The sequence below is a fragment of the Cynoglossus semilaevis genome, chromosome 1 (assembly GCF_000523025.1).
Source record: "Cynoglossus semilaevis isolate Cse_v1.0 chromosome 1, Cse_v1.0, whole genome shotgun sequence".
Taxonomy (NCBI): domain Eukaryota; kingdom Metazoa; phylum Chordata; class Actinopteri; order Pleuronectiformes; family Cynoglossidae; genus Cynoglossus; species Cynoglossus semilaevis.
The window spans coordinates 26,565,768-26,585,745 of NC_024307.1; the positions used below are offsets into that span (position 1 = coordinate 26,565,768).

General features: G+C 39.2%; 1 protein-coding gene across 1 annotated transcript; it reads left to right on the top strand.

Annotated features, from left to right (window-relative positions):
* Positions 1-85: 85 nt before the first annotated feature.
* On the top strand, positions 86-14,126 carry LOC103387919 (protein phosphatase 1 regulatory subunit 37). Its single transcript, XM_025061766.1, has 10 exons — positions 86-907; positions 1,428-1,528; positions 6,236-6,281; positions 7,292-7,392; positions 7,581-7,700; positions 8,488-8,635; positions 10,467-10,622; positions 11,142-11,254; positions 13,359-13,500; positions 13,822-14,126. Exons 1-10 carry the CDS (start codon positions 754-756, stop codon positions 14,124-14,126), a joined length of 1,386 nt encoding a protein of 461 aa, XP_024917534.1. The 5' UTR covers positions 86-753.
* The last annotated feature ends 5,852 nt before the right edge of the window (positions 14,127-19,978 follow it).

The following is a 19,978-nucleotide window of genomic DNA, read 5'->3' on the forward strand; positions in this document are numbered from 1 at the left end:
TCTCTGTATTTGCAACACAGTATAACACACATGACCAAAAACTAATTCTAGAAGAAAAAAGAAACGTTTTTGGGGTTGCCAGAAATATGTGATGTGGAAATGGGGTCACAAGTCAAAAACGTTTGGGAACCATATTGCTGGATCCAGGTGAAAATACAAACGTAAAGACAACAATACATACATACATATTCATTCACCAGTGATATATCCTTCTTATCCTCTCTAGTGTTACTATTGTTATTGCTGCTGTTGTTGTTGTTGAAATCCTGAGGGAAACTAATTTAGTATACAATTTAAACTAACTAATGTAAGTAAAAATCAAATGTGCCAATTTAATGATTTTATCTTTAGAAATTCAGTCATATATGTAAATTCATCATATATGTTGTGCCTTCAAAAATGTAAGATCAAAACATTTACCACTTGGATGTGTTTTCGAAGAGCAACAGCTACGATTGAGCATCAGTTGCAGGACCATATACCTGCAGCAGATGCATAACTGGATACAAACATATCGAGTTTCACTTAAAACAAAGGACAGAAACTCATGAATAAGATATCGTTTCTGTGGCGTCATGGCGAAAGCTGCACTTCACGACTAGAGGTTTGGTGCTTGAACCTGTCGCACACATTACTTCATCCACTTAAAGGAGGATTTGTTTCGTAGACTTTGCTATGAGACCTCCACGAGACGACAGAGGTTGTTGAAACACCGTTTGTTCCTTCTGAGATTTTGTAAGGTTAAAACACGGGATGACCCACTGCAGTGACAACGAGAATGTTGAGCAGAGTGACGATGGAGGCGAAAAACAGAAGAATAAGCAGAAAAAAAGACGCACTGAGAGAAAACATGTGTCTTTTCCTCCTGATGAACAGATAGTATCTGGCTTTGCTGAGCACAGGGGCAGTGACCACAAGGGTAAGTTTCTGTTTACAACTACGGAACAAATGACTCACAAATGTTTCTCATCATGTTCTTTTCCTTTTAATTTTTTTAGGCCACTGATTAATTTAGTTATCAGGAATAGAAGTAAAACCAAATCTGTAAACAAACACTTCCAGCAGCTGAGGGCAAACATAATAAATGACCACAAGCAAGTTGCTAGAAGTGATCATAGGTTTACAGTGGTCCCTCTCTATATCGCGGTTCTCCTATCACTCCATCAGTACATCACAGAATTTTTTTATTGCGATCTCGCGAGAGTCTTGGCACGCAACTACCTCGATAGAAGAGGGACCACTGTACATCTTACAATAACATCTAAGTCGTGACTTCCTGTTGTGTTCAAAAGCAAAAACTAAATTTCAAGATGACTTACAATATTTTGCAATGTTGGAAGTACAACGTTCTCCACACAGACTCACACAAACACAAACGTCGGTTTGCTGACATGCAGTTAAGGATTGTGTCGCTTTATTTTTTTCAGCCAACAGCTGCCTTACCTTGACGGAGGTGACGACAGCCTACCTGCAGAGCTGCAGCAGGCATCAGGTCCAACCACTAGTACATGTGCTTCAACAGCTTCAGGTACGCTGCCTTATACATCCACAATAGTCATACTGCTTAGATTGAGTGCTTAGCTGTTTTAAGTGTGTTTAGTGCTTCCATCTTGGTCACTGCCAGTGAAGATCTCAGCATTGACATCTCTGCCTCCACCAACTCAGCCTTTTGTCACTGTCTAAACCAGACATCATAGCAGGTCTCACCACTGTCTTATAAACATGACCTTTCAACTTTGCTGCTATTCTTCTGTACACTGTTTTGGTTTATAAGCTACTATTCAGTACGGGCAGTGGTGGCTTAGTGGTTAAGGAAACAGAGTTGGGTCTGGAAGGTTTAAGGTTTGAGTCCACCCACTGCCAAGTTACCCTGGGCACATAAAGCTTAAAAACAGAGGTCACATTTGGCTGGGCACAGAAAGCTTAAAAACAGAGGTCACATTTGGTTGTGTGCTGTGTCACAATGATTTTTTTTTTTTTTTTTGCATTTTCTTTTTCAAATGACAAGGCTAAAGTGATCTACCTACATTGCAAATGTTAAATATATATTTACCCATATAAACTAAACATACTTTATGTATACATTATATGTTTGGGTACTGATTAAATGCATGTAGCTGTATGGCACAATATGATTGAAGTTTTACAGTGTATCATCACTACTGTACACCACAGAAATATATTTTTATTGTATCGGTTGTATGGGATGTCACAAAATTGTATTTTCAATAGTCTTGATTCAAAAATACTGAATAACATCTACATGTACATCATTAATAACAGACCAAAAGGATATGTTTTTCACATGAGCTACACTGCTGTACATTATATTCACCCCCAAGGAAAGAGTCTGGCACTAAATGCAAAACACTCTCATCAGCTTCCAGTGGATTCAGTCAGTCGTGCAGACATTCCTGCGAAAGTGGCACTTTCCTTTCTTATTGTTGGTTTTATTCATGAACGTTCTCTGTCGGCGTAGTGGATGATAGGTGAACGTGTGATTGACACATGAAAGTAGTCTGAAAGAAAGCAGTCACGGTGTAGGCATGACGTCCTGCTCTACTTTTCTCACAGCCAACAGAAATAAGTTACACCAATTAAAGAGTCTGTGGAACTTGGATCATACCAACAAGCTGGACAACATCTCAAATTTTAGGGATGATCTCCCAAAACTGCTGGGTCAGACTTTGAACATTGTTGCTTCTGCTAAAACGTCCACCTAAAAATGTGTTTTTTGGGGGGGTGAACAGCACACAAACTGAAGGAAAAGACTGTTCAAAAGTATAAAAAAGTCTCTTTTGCATTGTCTGGCTCTAATTAAATTGGAGCAGTGGCAGTTAAAGTGAGAGGCTTGTGGGTGGGTGCACTGTGGGTGGTGCACTGTTAGTCTAAATTGGATTTAAATGGCCCAGTGCTCACACCAGCAGTATGAGAGCGTTTGTGGGTAATAGATTTTACAGACTCAAACACCAGTTGCTCTACGACCCAAAATAAACCACATATAAAAATAATATTCTCATTTTTAAAGCATCTACCTCTACATTCATTTTCCAAAATTGGAACTATGTTTTAGATGTTTTTATGACCATGAAAACAGTTACATCGATATATTTACAGTATTGGATACAAAGACAACTGAATACAAATCTAAATAAATTCATTTATAATTTATGAACAGTCATTTTGGGTTTTTTTTAATGCTTTATATTTTCCTTCAAAACGACTGAAACTATGGAGTAGCATTTATGCACACACAAAGAAATTTGAATAAAATTGATAATTGATTTAATAAAAAAATTAATTCTTAATAAAAAAAAAACATGACCTGTTAAAACACTTAATCTAAGGTGTGAGACGTGTGATTAACTGGGATTAGAATAATCCATATATATATTTATATATATATGATATATATATATGTATATATAAACATACAGTATATACATATATAGACACAGTTATATCGTAGCTCTGTCTTGTGTGCGTCTTCCGATTTTAACCTCCTTTAAACACCACTTAAAAGGAAAACGTTATGATCCAACACACATCTGTGGTTTTTTTTACCTCAAAATTAGACACAACGTTACACATTTTACTTTTGCTCTTCAACACTGAAACCTGAATTGCTGAATTGCTTCTAAAGGAATGGTACATCTTTAATAAAAGGTTAAATCATTTTTAATATTTAGCCAGTATTGTATGATAATAAAAAAAAGTGCTGTAAGGAAAACCACCAATCAGAGCCGCAAAACATACTGAACTGCAGAGTGATGGGGAGGAGGATTTTCACCGGATGTCCTCACTGACACGAGCCACCCCTGAGTTCATTTGATCAGGCTGGAATTCTTCAGTGTGTGTGTGTGTGTGTGTGTGAAATAGAGAAGGAGAGAGAGAGAGAGAAAGCTTTCCTTATTTCTTTTTTTTTTTTGCATTTGTTCTGTTTTCCCTTCGGACACATCAATCGATGTGGCAGCTGGTGTCTCCAGTTTCCGTCTTTCACCATGAGGCAGCAGTTGGCAGAGAGGGAATAAACATAATCACATTCATCTGACAAGAAAACAGTCATCCTCTCTCTCTCTCTCTCTCTCTCTCTCTCCAGTAGTCTTAACACCTTATACTACAGTGATATTTACAGACAAACTGTGATTGTAAAAGGAGTCCGTCTTCAGGCTTTATCCACAAAAACATTCACAAAGAAGGAAACATATAATTACACATATACATAGAAATCTATTATCTGATTTTATTAAGTGATAAATAGAGACGTTGATTGATGGGCAGAAGACAAATTTCAATGTGTGTGTATATATGTGTGTGTGTACAACAATTCTTCCATTTTTCTTCTATTCTTCTATTTTGTTTCAGCAAAAAAAAAAAAAAAAACACAAGCTAAAGGTAAAATTCTCTAATCTATAAACAGCGCAATTAACATCCCATTTATGGTTTTTATTCTTTCAGCTAGAATGCATAATAGACCCCCCTCCCCCACTCCTCTCCCCCACTCCACCGTCACTCTCTCTCTCTGCCTCTGTATTCCTCTCTCGCTCCTTTTGTGCTAAAGCAGTCCAAAAATATTTTTACCCTGCAGGATTTTTTTTTCAACAATAAGTCACACTTAGCGATGAGAGAAGGTGCGGCTCACGAACACAGTTCAGCGGCAGATCAGTTGTCAGTGCAGACGAAGCTGTTCCACAGTTTTCACTAATGTGGTTATGGAGCACACCTGGGAAAACAACGGTCACTGAAAGGAAACGTGTGCTTCATATATATGCAGTGTATTCAGGTTGTATTGAAGAGAGTGTAAAGCATTTATTGAACATAAAGAAAGAAGTTGTACATTTAAAAAAATGTACAAAAGACTCCTTTTTTTTCTCCAAAACAAATATTCCAGTAGTGTGACTTTACTGACTACGATTCACATCATAATGTTGTTGTCCTGATTAGAGAACAATTGCTGTGAGTGGTCAATTAAAATTCAAATAATATTCATTAATGTAATACAAGAGATGAAATATGAGAGAAAAAACACATGGACATTTTCTTACATTTTTGAGGGTTCATGCATTGCATTGTGGGTAAAGCCATTTAAATTTTATAAAAAGATTGTATATACAAAAAAACAAAAAAAAAGCAGGCAGCCCATGCTTGTTGGATGAAAGTGTGGCTCACGCAGTGGTTTTCAAAAGTACACATATACGGTGGAACTGCTCGTGTACTCTTCTTTGTCTGCTACTGTTCGTCGTCTGACCCCGTCCATTTGTTGTCGTATTCAATTCCAGTGCGTGTTAAAAATCAACAAAGGCGTTATTTTAGATCTGAAGCAATTGTTTTTATTATGAAAAAATGAGCAGGTAAATATTTATATTTTTAATTATTCCAATGCCTTTGTGGGTATAACCTACACAAATGTTAACAATAATAATAACAAAAAGTACATTATTCTTGTTCCTATTGTCATCTTTAGTAATAATAACAATAAGAAGAACAACAACAACAATTATTACTGTTTCTATTAGAATTACTATGGTATTATAATTTTTATTATTATTATTAGTAGTAGTAGTAGTAGTATAAACATATTACTGTTAATATTTGTATTCATATTATTATAAATGTAATTTCTGTACCTGGATTGCCGAAGAAATGTAAAGAATAATAACTGAAATGCTATTCTTGTAATTCTTATTATCTTAAATAATAGTAGTAATTATTATTATCATCATTAATAATAATATTAACAACAACAACAATAATAATATAAATTATAATAAAAAAATAACAATAGTAATAATAACAATAATATGACTATGCTAAGCTGGTTAATCCATCTTTGCTCCCCCAGTTTCACATGTCAGTAGAAAAAATAAAAGTGTTTTCTAGCATCTACACATTGTGCCACCTCAGGTGATTGATGCAGTCAAATTAGATTTAGTGGCTCTGGCAAATGAACACATCAACTGATGACCAGCTGTTTCTAATTATTATACACTGGTTAATTAGGAAGCCATGTCACCATCAACGACAGCGGTTAACTGTGAGAAATGTATCATTTATGCTCTGGTGTCCAATAAGCTTTCCTGATCAGACTGGCATGGATGTAGAGGCCACGCAGCGAAGAGAGCTGAGAGGGAGGACTGGGTGCTGCTGGTGCCAAACGCGCGTGTGTGTGTGTGTGTGTTTCCACGCCTTCCACCCACCAGTCCTCTCTCGTCGTCTCTCCCTCTCTCCTTCTCAGCAGGGTGCATGTGTAGGTGGCAGTGTGAAATGTCTGGATCTCAAAGGTAAGCTGAACACCTCAGTCCATCCTTACTAATTAATGCTATGTTGTATGCCTTCTTTTGAGCAATCACACAATTATTACAGTCTCTCAGTTCTTCAGAGGCTGACCATGATGTATGTATATATATATATAACAATAGAAAATAGACAATATTACATCATAATTCTTAGGCAATATTACGCAGAAGGGCTGATTCAATGATTCCTTGTCAGATGTAACTGAAAAGGAGGGAGTAGAAGTCAACAGATTTGATCAACCCAACTTTCTCCATTCAATATATATATATATATATACATATATATATATATATATATATATATAATAACAACCTACTTGTACTTACTTACATACTGTATATAGTACTTACACTTACTTACTTACTTACATACATCATATCTAAATTATATATATATAATATACATATATGATCTCTATATATTTATATACATAGTATAAAGTACCCACATATGATGTACTGTAAATCATTTACTCAGTTACAGTAATTCATTACTTTCCATCTGCAGTCTACCCAGCCTGCAGGTCCAGCTGTGCCACAGAACCTATGGTAATACAAGGGCAGTTCAAAGCCCCAGGACATTGGAATCCTACGCCACGAGCATTTTACATTTTATTTTTTTGAAAAAAATAATAAATGAACTTTTTCTGTATTAATTATGAGTTTGCTCGATACAAGTCAGTAATCATGTCCACTCAATCAGGAGCTTTTTGTGTAGGTCCAGTATTAGAACCATTATTCGAATTGTTTCTGACTGCAGATGTTCGTACCTTCCCTCTGATTAAGTCTGATTTTATTTGAAAGCAGCCCACACAGTGCGTGTGTGGGCTGCTTTCCCTCTCTCACACACACACACACACAGAAGCAAGTTGTCTATCAAGGAGGTTGTTTTCATCGCGGTTTCTGACAAAATAAGTCAAAGGGAAAAAAGCACATTAAGAATTGTGCAATTTTGTCTCCCAATCATCTCCCGTTGATTGCCTGCCTCTATCAAGGTGAGCGATTAGACCATCGCTCCTGCGAAGCTCTGGAAGTCGTCCTGAAATCTCTGCGCTTAGATTTCATCAATCTGCAGGCAGCACAACTGGAAGAAAATGTGAGTTTTATGAGAAAAACTTATATTCTGTCATCTTCCAATTCCAACAGCGTTTCATATTGAGGCTTGTACCCTGTATCAGATTAGAGTCTGTTTCCCCCTCCAAAAAGGACTACATGGCATAACACTGCTTTTAAATCTACGGCCTAGCGTTTTTCATCTTTCTACCTTTACCTTTTTTTTTCCAGGGAGCTTCATCTTTGCTGGATATGATTTCGTACTATGAATCGACAAGCCATCTTGACATTTCTGACAACAGGAATATGGGAACATCTGGTTGGAGGGCGCTGGCTCATTTGATTAAGCAGGTTGGCTGACACAGAGGAATAGAATGTTGTTTTGTATGTTTCCATCACATCCATCACAGAAGGTAACGTTGTTGCTGATGACGGAGATATTGGACTGGTGAACTGTCCGTGGTCAACTTCAGCTTTAGCTAGCGTCAGCTAGGATTGGCTCCCTACTCACTGATCTATTTAAAGGGATCGATAAATTAATGGTTGATAAAATGAACCAATGCTGATGTATTTCCTTCATACATGCTTGTTATAGCATATTTGTGTAGAAATGGCTCGATCCGATACTCGCTATCAGTCAGATAATGGTTAAAGGACACTTCCACCTCAACCAACGGCTGGACGAAACATCCACCTTTAGAATGTATTTTCTTACTTCATTATTCATTTATTTTATATTTGTTTAACATAAGAAGATGTTATCGGGGGGGAAATTGCTCAGCCAAACCAAAATCTTGCTGTTTGGTTCAACTGTTGATGGAAATCAATCTATAAAGGCAGTGAAATCAAACATATGTGATCAGCCTCCAAGAACCATAACTCCCAAAAGTGTGATGATAAACAGTTTTCATCTCGCCTCCTGAATAAATAAGCACTTCATAGCATTGCATCTAAACAGCATTAGAAACTATTGAAACCCAGTCAAACAGGCCTTCTGATTGGCTCCACAGTAGTTCTGTGTATTTGACACCACATCCTTCAGGGATTAGGTCAGGTCTGGAGAGTGTTCTTGATCAGGCTGATTATTTTATCTTACGTTTCCTTTAGTTACTTGGACTTATCTAACTGTGTGTTTCAGAGTATGCGTTTGTCTCGACTGGACGCCTCCAACATGCCCATGGTGGACTACCCAGCCCTGTCTCTGTCCAAAGCTCTGCTGACCAGCCGGCTCACAACGCTGCACCTTCACAACGCCCAGCTCAGTGGCATGCCGCTTTACAGACTTGGTATGATGCACGCACACACACACACACACACACGGGTTTAAGGCTGTACACGTGTGTATGTGTTTGTGTGTGAGTGGAGGTGATTGCGTGTGTCCTGCGGCCAGCAGGACCAGATTTGATCTTTGACCATCTCTGCAGGTCTAGACCCAGATTAGAGGGCTAATCTCTTACCTGTCACTTTATGCACCACTTCACACATCTACGACAGCTTGTAGCTGTCACCCAAATGCACATGCACACTCACACACACACACACACACACACATACACATACACACATGCACAGCATCAACAAAGACCTTCATTGTGACAGACTGGTCAAAAAAGAAAAGGTTTGGAATTTGGAGTTATTTTCAAAATAAAGCTTCATTATTTTTGTGAAGATTTATCTGATAAAAATTTGAACATACTTTATTGTAAGGACAGAATGACATGAACTGTTACTCCAGGACTCTCACCGTCCATTCACTGATTGTTGCCCTAACACAGTGGATCTCCAGCTTTTTCTACTCTGTCCCACCTGAGAAAACACTGATCTTTCTGAGTCCCACCATGATGACCAACATTAGAATACAGCAGCAGAGGCCTTCACTGTTAGCTTCCACCACAGGAGAGAGGTTTACAAAGAGGTTTAGTTTAAATGTTGTATTCATTGTGTATGTTATGTTTCAGATTTGTAAATGTAAATGTGAAAATATGAATTTTGCCCACGTACCACCAGATAGCGCTATTGTACCACTGGTGGTACGCGTACCACAGTTTGAGAACCACTGCTCTAGTACAAAGTCGTTACATAGATAGTTGCTACATGCTGTATTTTTGGTAAGATTTTTAGGTGTTCATATGTTTCCCAATATTTCTCCACAGTAACAGTCCATCATTTGAAATAGTCACAAATAACTAACCTGTGAAACGCACACATCCATTTGTATATTCCAGCAATATACGAAAGAAAATGTTTCATATTTAAGAATGGTATTTCATCTAGGAACATTATGATTAATCATAATAAATTATGATTAATCATAATGATATAACCAAAGCCATGGTATCGAACCAGACATGTGGGTAGCAAAAGCAACAAGATAGTGATGGGTGATACCAGTTGTTGTTTTTTCAATTTGATTACCTTTTTTGGCAAATCACTACAACACAGACAAATAATGATGTACTTCAACATAATAATTGGTTCCATACAAATGTGCCATCACCGTGTCACAGACAGAGTCTGAGTGTTGTCCACTGGTTCATTTCCTTTGGCTGTTCATTCACACAGACACTGCTAACTCTGCTGTTCCTGACCCGCTTCTCATCTGATCTGATCTGACAACTAGTTTTCCTCGTTGCTCCGTGTCTCCTGTCTGTTCTCTCCGCTGTCTGGCAGGTGTCTTCTCTGACCCCGCTTCACCTGCACTCATCGTCCACGCCTCATCTGCGGCGAGCATCTTCGCTGCATGGTGTGCGCGCCATTCTTTCAATCTGCCACTGACTGTTCTTCTGCTGCTTATTCAGAGATCGCTCTGTGCAGATCATCGACGCAGTGGGCCACCGCTGCTCCGTGTGTGTGACTCTTCTCCTCTTTACCATTAACTGACGTTTCACTTCTGTTTCAACCAAAGGGACAATCAGTATTTTCTACTGTGTCCCACCGAGTCATTCTGGGTCATATAACTCTTCTTCAACCTGCTGATCGACACTTGAGTCGCTGGAGTTGGTGTGATGTCTGGTGGTCCAAACCCTCAGCCAAAGTGGAGAACTGTCTTCAGTTAGCAGTTCTTAATCAAATCTTTTAGATTTGACATCTTGTCCCTCCTTGTTTTGTTGTCCACAGTTAGTGCACTGAAGTTGAACAGGACTCTGCAGGAGCTCCACCTCACCAACAATCTGCTGAACAGCTACCAGGATGCACTGCAGCTCGGGGACCTGCTGCGTTACAATTCCACTTTAAAGACTATGGAGCTCAGCAACAACACACTGGCAGATGCAGGTGATAACAACGATGTATCAGTTCAAATGTCTGCGGTCAGAAATACCTCACCTTACTATTGTTTTTTGGTTTACAAAAATCCTTGGTCTGTCCTTTGTTGAATGTCTTTTGTGGATCATTTAAATATCATTTAAATAAAATTGTCTAATTCAAATGGCAACAGCTAGAAAATCGAAATAATTAATGACATCACATACATTGTTTTTATATTTACATGATAGTGATTGATATAAAATCATCTATTCCCAAATCTACTAAAGATCCAATACAGCAACTAAATATATATATGTGATAAATAGCTGCAAATTGGAAAACAAATTTAAGCCAAAACCAGAGCAGGTTTACAGACAGGTGTGTAACTCTTTGCTGTGTTTAATGGAAATATTGTGACATATAATTCCTTTAATGAACCCAGTTGTTCTGGGTTGCTTTAAACACACAGTAGCTGTTCTAAATGGAATCCAGACTAAGACCCAGAGAATCCTTCAGAAACGTTGACGATTATTATCTAACACCCAGGTTTCGCGGAGCTCTGTGATGGTCTGAGGTGGCAGACAGCAGGTCTGGAGGTGTTACTCCTGCGGAGAAACCAGATCACTGTAGAGGGCATGCTCTCCCTGTCCCAGACTCTGGTGAGTACCACCGAGACCTTCATCGTTGGGCACATTTGGAATATATTTCCTAATAATATTTGAAAAAGCGTCAATTGGTAAGCTGCAGCGCCCTCCGCTGGAGCAAGATCTCATGGTATTGACACTTCAACAACGCTGAATCAGCCATTTTAGACAACGATGGTTCAGGAGGTCAAGGGGTCAGAAAGTTAACACTGATGCACCAATAAAAGGCAGCATCGCTGTTGGTGCCCACAAACGGCAATGATAAGGTTTCCCTCCAGTGGCTTCTCAGACAGAGAGATTCCCTCCATCTCTGCTCAGCTTCAGGGAAGTGACGTCAGGAGAAACCTGTCGCTAATTGGACGTGGCGGCACAATGCCACCTGAAAAGCTCAGACGCTCAAATTCCACATATATACCATATAGACCAGTGGTTGTTAACCTTGTTGGAGGTACTGAAACCCACCAGTTTCATATGCGCATTCACTGAACACTTCGGTGATGGTCAAGCGGGGGGCGTGTCATTACGAATCATATGAGTCAGGTGTGTGTCTTGTCCTCCGCCGAACCCCTGAGACTGACTCACCGAACCCCAGGTTAAGAACCCCTGATACAGACCAAAGGCCTCACACACACACACCTGTCCATCAACCTGGTCCACCCTGTGTGATCCTCGAAGCTCTAAAAATGAATCCTGACTCGTTTTTTGGCTGATTAATTTTAAACAAATGTTTTTTATCATCACATACGGAGTCCATATTTTGTGTCTCTGCTTTAATCTCATACCCCCTCCCTCCCACACACACACACACACACACACATACACACACAAAATCCTCCCCATCCCCCCACCCCCAGGGCAGCATGTTATGTGTAAAAGCTTACTGTGTGTCGGGTGGTTTCACACTTCCCTCCACCACCCTCAAACTTCTCACTCCAGCCCTCCCCTGGTTTTCCGTTTGACAGGCTTCAACCATGCTTGACTCTTGCACACCCTCAACCACGCTGTCACCTCTTTAATTGTCTGCTATTATCCCTTGTGCATAGCCATTCAAGATGCTCTTCCTCCCTCTGCTTCTCAGCGAAGAACATTCTTGCCAATCATTGGTCGTGCCAGCGCCTCTGTGTGCTGCAGCTCAGTGAGGCGGGATGAAAACGAGGTGGCGATGGTTCTTGAGCGTGTTGGCTCTGTGAATTAACTGGGTAGAAGACGCTCTCTGAATCTGTTCTTTCCTGGCTTTCTTCCCGCCCACGCACTCATCCTCAAAACAGTGACCGGAGAAGTTTAACACGGGTGGTGAAAAGAAGGGGGACGACCAGGGAGTGGGCGGCGGCTTTCTCTTCATGCTGTTGAGCAACATGGGTCCCTCGTGTCGCAGGGACCCCGAGCGACATGCACCAGCTAATCGTGCTTCCATGCTAATGTGGCCCTGGAGAGTGGAGGCAAGGGTTCAGAGCTTCTACCATGACGGAAAACATTCTAAACATGAATAATTGTCATCGTTTGATAGTAAAAGTGAATGTGATGCTGCTGTGAAACATTTAAGCCTTAACGCAGTCAATGTAAAACAGGCATATTTATATATATTTATATATTTATATATACATACACAGTCGTCACTCACTGTATAACGGGTCGACTGTCGTGCCCTCAGTGCATCGCGGGTTTTTAATATTTTAAATGCATTCTTGTATTGTGGATTTTTCGCTCTATCGTGGGTTTTTGTGGTATACAAAAATGTTTAAATTTCCAATATTTTCATTATTTTTGTGATAAAATAAATTTTCTAGACTCATAAAAAACAGTAAAAAAAATTGTAAAAAAAAAATTAAATAACATACATAGTGTATTGCAAGAAATAACCCCTATGTACTGGTAACCAAGAAAGTTACGTAAATTTTTTTGCCATATTTTACACCCTATATATATGTATATATTAAAGGGTTAATGTATACGTAAATAATATAATAACTGACGCGTTTCTACTTAGCGTTTTTTTGCGTATTACGTAACATCCGCAATAGACGACGGACCACTGTATAAATATTTATATAAATATATATAAGTATATATATATACAGTATACAATGAATATAACCTAATACAATGCATGTCTTTGCAGCCGGTGCTGAAGGTTCTACAGGTCCTGGATCTATCTGAGAACTTGATTGGAGACGAGGGCATACAGCTGATCCGGTCACCTTTAATGATGAACTGCTCGTTGCTAAAGCTATGTCTGGCCCAGAACAGCATCACCTGTGAAGGTACAACAATTTGTATTATTTGTTCCCCCAATTATACAGACGAGTTCATTTCACATTTGTTTTTCTCATTAAAACAGTCAGTTCATTCAAGGTTTTGTTCCATTTGTGTAACTGTAAGAGGCCACATGACGGGCAATGGTCAGAGCTCTTATCTCAGGAGGGAATCCCCTGATTTGCTGGTTTAATTATTAGTCTTGTAGTATGAACTTTGGAAGTTCTGCCTTTGTGTTTTAAAATTATGACTTTATAAGTTTTTTTTTTCTTTACCACAAGATATCATTTACAAACATCCTGTTTTATGTGTTTTTGTTTTCTGTGAAGGTGCTGTGGCATTGGCTGAGTTTCTTGCAGAGAACCATTACATTCAGTGTCTGGACCTCCGTCAGAATAACGTGAAGGTCGGGGGACTGATGGCCTTGTGTCTGGCCATGAAGATCAACCAATCCCTCGCTAATTTGGATTTGGACAATGTCCCCCTGGAAGAACAGGTAGGGGCATTTACTACAATATCTAAAAAAAAAACAAGAGGTCAAATGTCACATTACCTTAAAAATATTAAAGCACAGAAACAGACAGAGAGGCAAAACAACCTCAAAATCACCCAGGGAAATGTTTCATTTAGGTGAAGATGAGCTCCTCCTCCTCTACGTTTGCCTTAAATCATTCAAAACAAATTTAAGAACGGTTCAAATGAGGGGATTCATAGTAAATGTATACACAAAATCTTTGATTTAATACTTTTTTGACAATCTTTTCCGATACCAGTACCAATATCGATATGCACATGTGTGCATCTGTGTCAAATGGTTGGTGTTTTATAGTTTTGTCTTTATATTGATGGTCGCAGGTCCTCTTTTAAAAAGAATACACCAGAGGACTAATTTATAAATCTTTACAAAAATAAATAACCTCAGACAGCCATTGAAGTACTCTATACTCTATACTCTATACTCTATACTCTATACTCTATACTCTATACTCTATACTCTATACTTCTTTTCTTTGCTGTTATACAGTGGTGTGGTGTTGACAGCAGATGCATACATAGTAGTTCTGGTGTGGCCTGTATGGGAAGTCAGCTTGTAGAAACTTCTAATTGCGATTATGTGAATATTAATGACGTCATTATGAATCAATGTGCACACAATTTATTCGTGCAGCAGTTCATCTGTGATGATATTTTCTGTTTAATGGCTGCGGAGTAAAAATATGCATTAAGTTTAATAAATGCCCCGGCTGCATTCACAAAATAAATACCCACACTTGCCATCTGTTTGTCATGATTTTATCCCTGCTGACTTATTTGCATATTAAAGCATTCATTAAAAGCTCCAAGGAATAGGATGCTTACTTAAAAATTAACTCTGAAGGTGATCTGTACACAGATTCCAAAGTTGTTTTGATTCTTGTTTGCAGCTTTTTTCTTGTTTTCTACATGTTGTTTACAGGGTGTTAATCAGATTTTTATTAAAATATCTATTCTGGCTTAAGGCAAAAGGCGAGATCGGATAGATTCCTTAAAATGGTGTTTACGAGTGCTGGCAATTTTGTTAATGTGTGTGCGTGCATGTGTGTGTGTGTGATCAAAACAGGCAAATACATTTCTGTCTCCATTTTTGTCATTTTTTTTTCTGTTCATATCAGGAGAAGCGTATGCACCAAAAACCTTTTTTTTTTCTAAATATGACTCCCGGCCCCTGAGAGCCAAGGTCAGCATTTTTACCTTTACTGGACGTTAGAGCGAACGGACATTCGAACAGAATGGTAATAAAGCTATTTGTCAGGTTATAAAATCTCCCAGCTAGGAGTTGCCTAGGCAAATTCAGGTGGGAGACAAGTGTTGGAAGCTTATCTTTCCATCAGGAAACAGCGGGTGGCCAGATCAAATGTATCCCACTCAGTCTTACTTCTGGGGTTGCCACGGAATACATGAAAAATATTATTCTGGCAACTGAAAATAAGTGTGAGTGTGAATGCGATGGACTGACTAATGGCGAGGGGTTACGGCTGCTCTTTTTTTTTTCTGTGTGTTTTGACAGTTGTTGATGTATGTCAGTACATTTGCATTTTATGTGTGTGGCATAAGAGCAACATGGGGGGCGGGGAGTGCATGGGGTAGCAAGAGTGGAGGAAATCTGGGTCCTCTTCTCTTTGTTTACAAAAGTGGGATTTTTCATGTCTGTTGCCATGAGGCTCCATTTGATCACTGGCCTGTTTGTAATAAATTATTAATTATTTACCGCAATAAAACATTCATGCATTCCCACCCTCAGTGGAAATCAGCCTTTCCAAGGGGCAAGTTTTCAGTGTAGCTAGGTGGAACTGTTTACACACCTAATCAGAGATGTGTCAACACCTGGAATATACCTGATATTTGTGGCCCGTTGCGTTCCTCGTCACAGGTCGGATGATAGACGGAAAAGACAGGAACGTTCACATGTTGATGTTTATATGAAGAGATTTGGATTTGGCCAGTGTAAAGTCAAACTTAAACTCTGGAGAGATTAGCCTTAATGTGGCCTGTCAATCAAGTCTAAGTGTGTACGGGTGTCTGTATATGTGCCAGAGAGTGAGCAGTCAGTTCATCAACTTGATTTTTTTTATTTTTTTTATTAATGAAGTCAAAAGAACAACATATAACTTTGATGTTTAGGTGTTGATGTTAAAACATATTTTGACCCTTACCTCCATTATGTTTTTATATTAAATATGTTTTTAATTCTTGGAATCATTCATTAAGAGGATCATGGAATGATTTGTCCATTTCACTGTGAATGATCAGGACATCCTCTAGATCAGTGGCCTTCAAATGATGGCCCACAAAAAGCACCCGGCCTGCAAGCCGCCTATTTGCGAACCAACAGTTTGAAATCAAAAACATTACTCTTGTAGTATTTCTACTGGGGACGAATTTATACAACTTTTTCATATCCGATGTCAATACTGCAACTCAGAGTATCTACCAATACTGACATAATAATAATAATAACTGAGTCCCTTATTCGTCCCACAATGGGGAAATTTACAGTGTATGGAGTCTTTGCAACTAACACAAGCAGCCACAGGGGGCACCATTAAGTACATGGTTGCAACTCACAGGCTGCCACATGGGAAGCATCATTAGAGATATGTGGTTCCTCTGGGAATGGAACCCAGAACTCTGTGCTCTTTGCTTTCATGGCGTGCTAACCGCTACACTATGGAACCATATCAATCTGATACTGTTGTTTTCTTCCTGCACGTCGTGAGCTGCCGTCGCTGAGACGACAGTGTCCCACGTCACATGAAGTTCAGTTAAATATTTGGTCTTAGGTATCAGATCAGGGTTGTTGTTTTTCTTTCAGAATCTTGTGTGGCAAATATGATACGACTGCTTTTATTGGGTTGAGTTTCATACCAAAACCAGTTTTGAGATTAGATGTTTGCGTTGATACAGTGAGCAGCTCTACACACTGACTAACGGTACCAGGTACCACACACATCTGTCCTGGGGCGCACACGACATGCCAGTTCAATTTCCTTCCTAAATAGAACTGAGACTTGCTGTCCAACGACACACCGTCCTTATATAAACAACTACGGCGACCCTTGTTACACAGTCAGAATGGAAGACATGATCTCTCGTTCAAGGTTGACTTTAGCCCTAATACGTACCTCGGCAAAAATAACCTGGATGAGGGTCTGCAGAGTTGGGGGTGGGGGTGTAATTTCTTGTTTTTTTCCAGCCACAACAACAACAGCCACCATAGAAACACACTCCTTGATATACTTCTGATTAATTTTCAGGCGTAAACAGGTTTATTTGCCAGCTGGATAATTTACGGCAAATCACATTTGCATATTAAAACCTTAATTAGCTCCTCTGAGTGTGTGTTGGTGAGTGAGTTAGGAGGTTGAGGGGAGAGTGAGTGCAGTCACACGGATGTGTAGTCCGTGTGTGTCCTGAATCAGGCTTGGAGAGCTCCAAGTTAAACCTCATTTTCCTGAGAGCTCCAAGAGCTCCAAGTTAAACCTCATTTTCCTTTTGTGGACCAATGGACTTTAAATGTAAAATACATGCTTTCAAAACCCAAGGTTTGAAGAAAATGACCTGATATACCATCATTTTCTTGTTATTTTATTTTGTTTTAAATACATTAAACGAGATGGAGTAAAGGAGGACGACTTGACTAAGGAGTGAGAGATTAATTAAAAAGAAAGTAACTTCCCGTTGAAGTCATCTTTATCCTGTAGTCAGGAGAAGTCAGTTTTGTATTTATAGCCTGAATTCTCCAAACACATTTTGCCTCAATGGAATGGAAAACAATTATTTTGTAATTGTCAATATTATATTGCAATTATATTAACAAGACATAGAAGAGCCGAATGCGGTCTGCAATTATTGTTAAAAAAACACAAAAACAAATTAGATCCCACACTGAGCAACCACTTTGTGACAGCGGGAGGACAAACGCAACAGGAATAAATCTTCAGCTGATCCAGACCCAGTTTCAGTCGGTCGCTTTGGCAAAGATTGAATGGGGGAGACACAGGAGGGGATAGAAAGAGGGGGAGGAGAGAAACCAGGAGCATGTTAGAAATACTACCCTTAAGGTACTGTCAGAAAAAAAACCCAACACAAATCTTAATCAAACTTTGGCTGAGAGCCGGAGATATGTGTTTGAAAACTGCCAGATGTTTTTTGGAGGGATATGGGTTCAACTCCTCCTTTTGTTACACTGCTATAGGCCTAGACTGCTGAGGGAACTCCCATGGTGTACTGAGCACTCTCTTTATCACACCTCCACTAGTTTGTCTCCTTCTTCTTCTTCTCTCCTTGTCACTGTCTTCCCCTCACAGGTTCTTGTGCCTCTAGAACTGCAGAACCTGATCCAGACCTGACACTTCTGCCCTGCTGTTATTCCTAACTATTACAATCTAAACCAGAGGAGCCTCCAACACTAATGATAAACTGTAACAGCATGTCTGACTGTACTCATGTGTATTATAGTTTTGTATTTCTGTTCTCTCTTTCTTCCTTCCACTCATGTGTTCTCCCTCTGCGGTCTCCTGGAATTTTTTTTCCCTTCCCTTAAAGAAAGAGTTTTTCTCTCAACCGTTGCCAAGATGCTCACTCATGTGTGATTTCATTTGGTTTTCAATAATATTATTATAATGTATTCTGCCATATACTTTGTATTGCTAATATGATCTTGTTATAACATAGACTCTACTGTACCTACATTCCTCACTTTTCCCCTTCTATATGGGTTTTCAGTAAGATCATTTCAATTTAAAAATGACTTTTTTTCAATTTTAAAATAATAAAAAACACAATGTGTTGTCTATGAAGATTCTCAGTCATCCAGGTCATGGCCCAGGTTGAAGAGTTAGGCAACTGGATGTGAATTTTCATGTCCAGTTCTTCACTAGATGTGTTTAATGATTTAAAGCTATACAAATAAAACAAATGATTTGTTACAGGTGAAAATATTCCATCTGCATAATCATCTTTAACAGTGGCCTTGGAAACAACGTCACTTGAGTCCAGTACAATTTCCCTTTAATTATGAAGAATATCCGACAAAGTGGAACATGTCTACATTCCTATTTATTTTGGCCGTGTAGGGCACGCTTCTTTAATTATGAAAAATATCCGACAAAGTGGGATATTAAATATTATTTATTTTGGCCGTGTAGGGCACGCTGTGATCCAAATTTGTTTAGTTTAATTTTAGCCTCGAAGTTGACCATGATATCAGAAGCTGATTTAATTGTAATTGCGATACTTGAAGACAACATCCTCCTGTAGATTTAAACAGAGCCTCCTTCTCTCCACGGACACAGGCCAGTAGGTTGACATCCCCTCGTTTCCACGGCACCAGCTCAGACAAATTCGGCCTAATGGCCAAAACAAGTGAAGTTCTGCAATTGATATGAGGCCCGAACAGAACAAAACGCTGGTGTGCTGCATGTATATGAGTGGAGTTACTGAATTGCATCGCTTTCCACCGGGCATGTCTTGACGCACCACAGTGAAACAGTCACCCATGAACAGCTGGCAGCCTCTCATCTGAGAACCAGCAGACAGACACTTCACTTTCACTTCTGAATGGCGGACTGACTGCAGAAATTGCCCGTCCACAATGGCCACTGAATATTTATCAAAATATATACCTCAATATAACCCCCACCACACACACATACACACACACATACACAGACTTTCCTAGCATATCCGTCTTCTTCATCGTCCCCATTCCTGTACGGAGAAATGTTTGTAAAACAATTAGTGAACGACTGATTTCTCAGATGGACAAGATGATGCACGCTCTCTAAAGCTGAAAATAAAAAAAACATTTGGCAGGTTCTTCTATTTTGCATCATTCTTAGAAGGCCCCTCCCCCTCCACCAGACATGTTTTCTTTCCAATTTCCAATTTTACAACCTTGCCACCAGCACCGACACATTAAGGCCGTGTGTCTGTGTCTGTGGCTGG

Coding starts and splice junctions, on each gene's coding strand:
- LOC103387919 (XM_025061766.1), top strand. CDS start 754: ATGACCCACTGCAGTGACAACGAGAATGTTGAGCAGAGTGACGATGGA. Junction 908..1,427: donor CTTTGCTGAGCACAGGGGCA/GTGACCACAAGG, acceptor TATTTTTTTCAG/CCAACAGCTGCCTTACCTTG. Junction 7,393..7,580: donor CAGCACAACTGGAAGAAAAT/GTGAGTTTTATG, acceptor TTTTTTTTCCAG/GGAGCTTCATCTTTGCTGGA.